This window comes from Trypanosoma equiperdum (assembly GCF_001457755.1).
Source record: "Trypanosoma equiperdum strain OVI genome assembly, contig: ctg_1781, whole genome shotgun sequence".
Taxonomy (NCBI): Eukaryota; Euglenozoa; class Kinetoplastea; order Trypanosomatida; family Trypanosomatidae; genus Trypanosoma; species Trypanosoma equiperdum.
Window position 1 is genome coordinate 30,299 of NW_027123817.1, and position 2,036 is coordinate 32,334.

Genomic DNA, 2,036 nt, shown 5'->3' on the forward strand with positions numbered 1-2,036 from the left:
AAAATATATATATAATCATATATAATTACATATCCATGCTAGATCTATTTGCATCGTTGGTTGAGCAGCACTTCATGTGCCGTTTCCCTACACGCTCCCACTGGCCAGGTCCGCATCGCCACTCTAGCGGTGACAAAATGGTAGAGGAGAGTAATAACAAATCTAAAACAAAAAAAGAAGAAATGTTGGAACCGAAGGGACCCGATAAGGAAGCTAGCAGCAGCGCGTTGTTTCCAGTGGATATGTTGGAACTAACACAAGGAACAACCGTACGAAGCAGCACCCTACCCATCATGCAACAAATGCAGCAATCTTCTTTTTCGTGGTCTCAACTCCCAAACTTCGTTGGTGACACCGACAGCCCTTGTAAGCAGAGTCCCAGCATACGTTGGGATTGGTCTGCAGCAAGGACAGCAGCTGAGCGAGCGCCCCAAAAAACAAATACTCAGGGATTAAGAGAGTGTAAACAACTTCAGCCACAGGGAGAGGGTCATTTCTCTAGTGTTATTCACCATCGACAGGGAAACCACAGTCTGCACCTTACGGTTCACCATGGATGGCACTCAGCGGTAACCACCGCAAGAGCAAATATTCGCCAGGAGCAAACAAATGTACCCCAGGGACTGTTAATGTATAGAGCACCGCCGTGTACCTCATTTTTCCCACAATTTGAAAGTGTAGTGAATAGCACTACCCACGGTGATATGGATTTCTCCACTTCCATCCCACAACTCGGGCCACTTCAGGACGGATTGGGGAGTGTAACAGATCCAACTCTGTATAGCACGCACGAGCAGATGATGAATTCTGAAACGTGCCACAGTCGAACAGTTGGGTACATAACTTTAGGATCCAACGACACAAATCGTAAGTATGGTGATGAGGATGCATCTAAACAATATATTGGAATTGGTAGCGAAGTAGTCATCCCCACGGTAGTGCCAAATACTATTGAGTCGTTGCAGGGCACTACCAACACAATAAAGGAAGGCACGCTTTTGCAAAGCTCACGTCTTATTTGTTTGGAGGACAGCGGGTACGGGGGTGGAGAAGCGCAAGAGATTCCTTTGAAGCATGTTAACTCTCCTCGTAGAAGGAGGACCGCGGAATGCACTTATTGCTTGTATGAACGCCCTTTGCACTGTGATGCGAGAGATGGATCGGATGAGTACCGTCCCGAGTTTTACGTAGGGTTGGATGATGATTACCATCAAGATTACAAAGTGTTTGATGCACTTTCCATCGTTACTACCAGCTCTTGTTGCTTCGGAATGGGTATGAAGGGCTTAAAACCACCCGAAACGTCCGAAAACGTGCAACGTTTCCTAACGTTAATAAACCGCTGCTCCTCAACAGATGGAGATTCGGACGGGGAGCGGGAGGTAACGGTGGTAACTGATGGTGGCGAAGCAGATCCGGCATTTCCTGTTGAGTTTCTCACAATGCCTCACAAGGAGGAAGCACCACTGCAATTACTGCCATCATCTTCTACTACTGATTCCAAACACGTGAGTTTTGCTCGTATCGGTAATGCAAAACCCCCTGCATCATATGCATTCGAGGAGTTTGTTTATGCTGAGAAGTTAAAAGCAAAGCAAGAAAACTCACTCGCTGTATCGAAACACATCAAGGAGGCTCGGGCGGCGTATGATATTTCTAACCAAGTTCCAGCCCACGACGCTCCATTAGTGTTTGGCAATTACCCAACAGTAACTCGGGAAACGGCACGTATGTCTCATGGTGGTTGCTCTCAGCATATGTGGACCCGCAATCAAGGGAGTGATGAGGTCGCTTCTCCTCATTTCTGGCGGAGGGGATCCGATGAGGCGGGAGAGCAGCGACGGGAAATACACACATTTGTACGCCGATGGCTCGAAGAAGTACATGAGGCCACCGTGGTAACGCAACATAAGGGGTGAATGCAAAAGATAAGGCTTAAAATGAAAGAAAAAAAACAAGAGAAACTGAGAAGTTACGGAACATGGGTGTGGGCCCAGTGGCATAAGGGCGAACAACATATATATATATATATATAT

General features: G+C 46.9%; 1 protein-coding gene across 1 annotated transcript; it reads left to right on the forward strand.

Annotated features, from left to right (window-relative positions):
* Window positions 1–35: 35 nt before the first annotated feature.
* On the forward strand, window positions 36–1,919 carry TEOVI_000808800 (uncharacterized protein; the record flags this gene model as incomplete). Its single annotated transcript, XM_067223173.1, has 1 exon — window positions 36–1,919. The coding sequence occupies one exon, from the start codon at window positions 36–38 to the stop codon at window positions 1,917–1,919; it is 1,884 nt and encodes a 627-aa protein (XP_067079274.1).
* Between the last annotated feature and the right edge of the window lie 117 nt (window positions 1,920–2,036).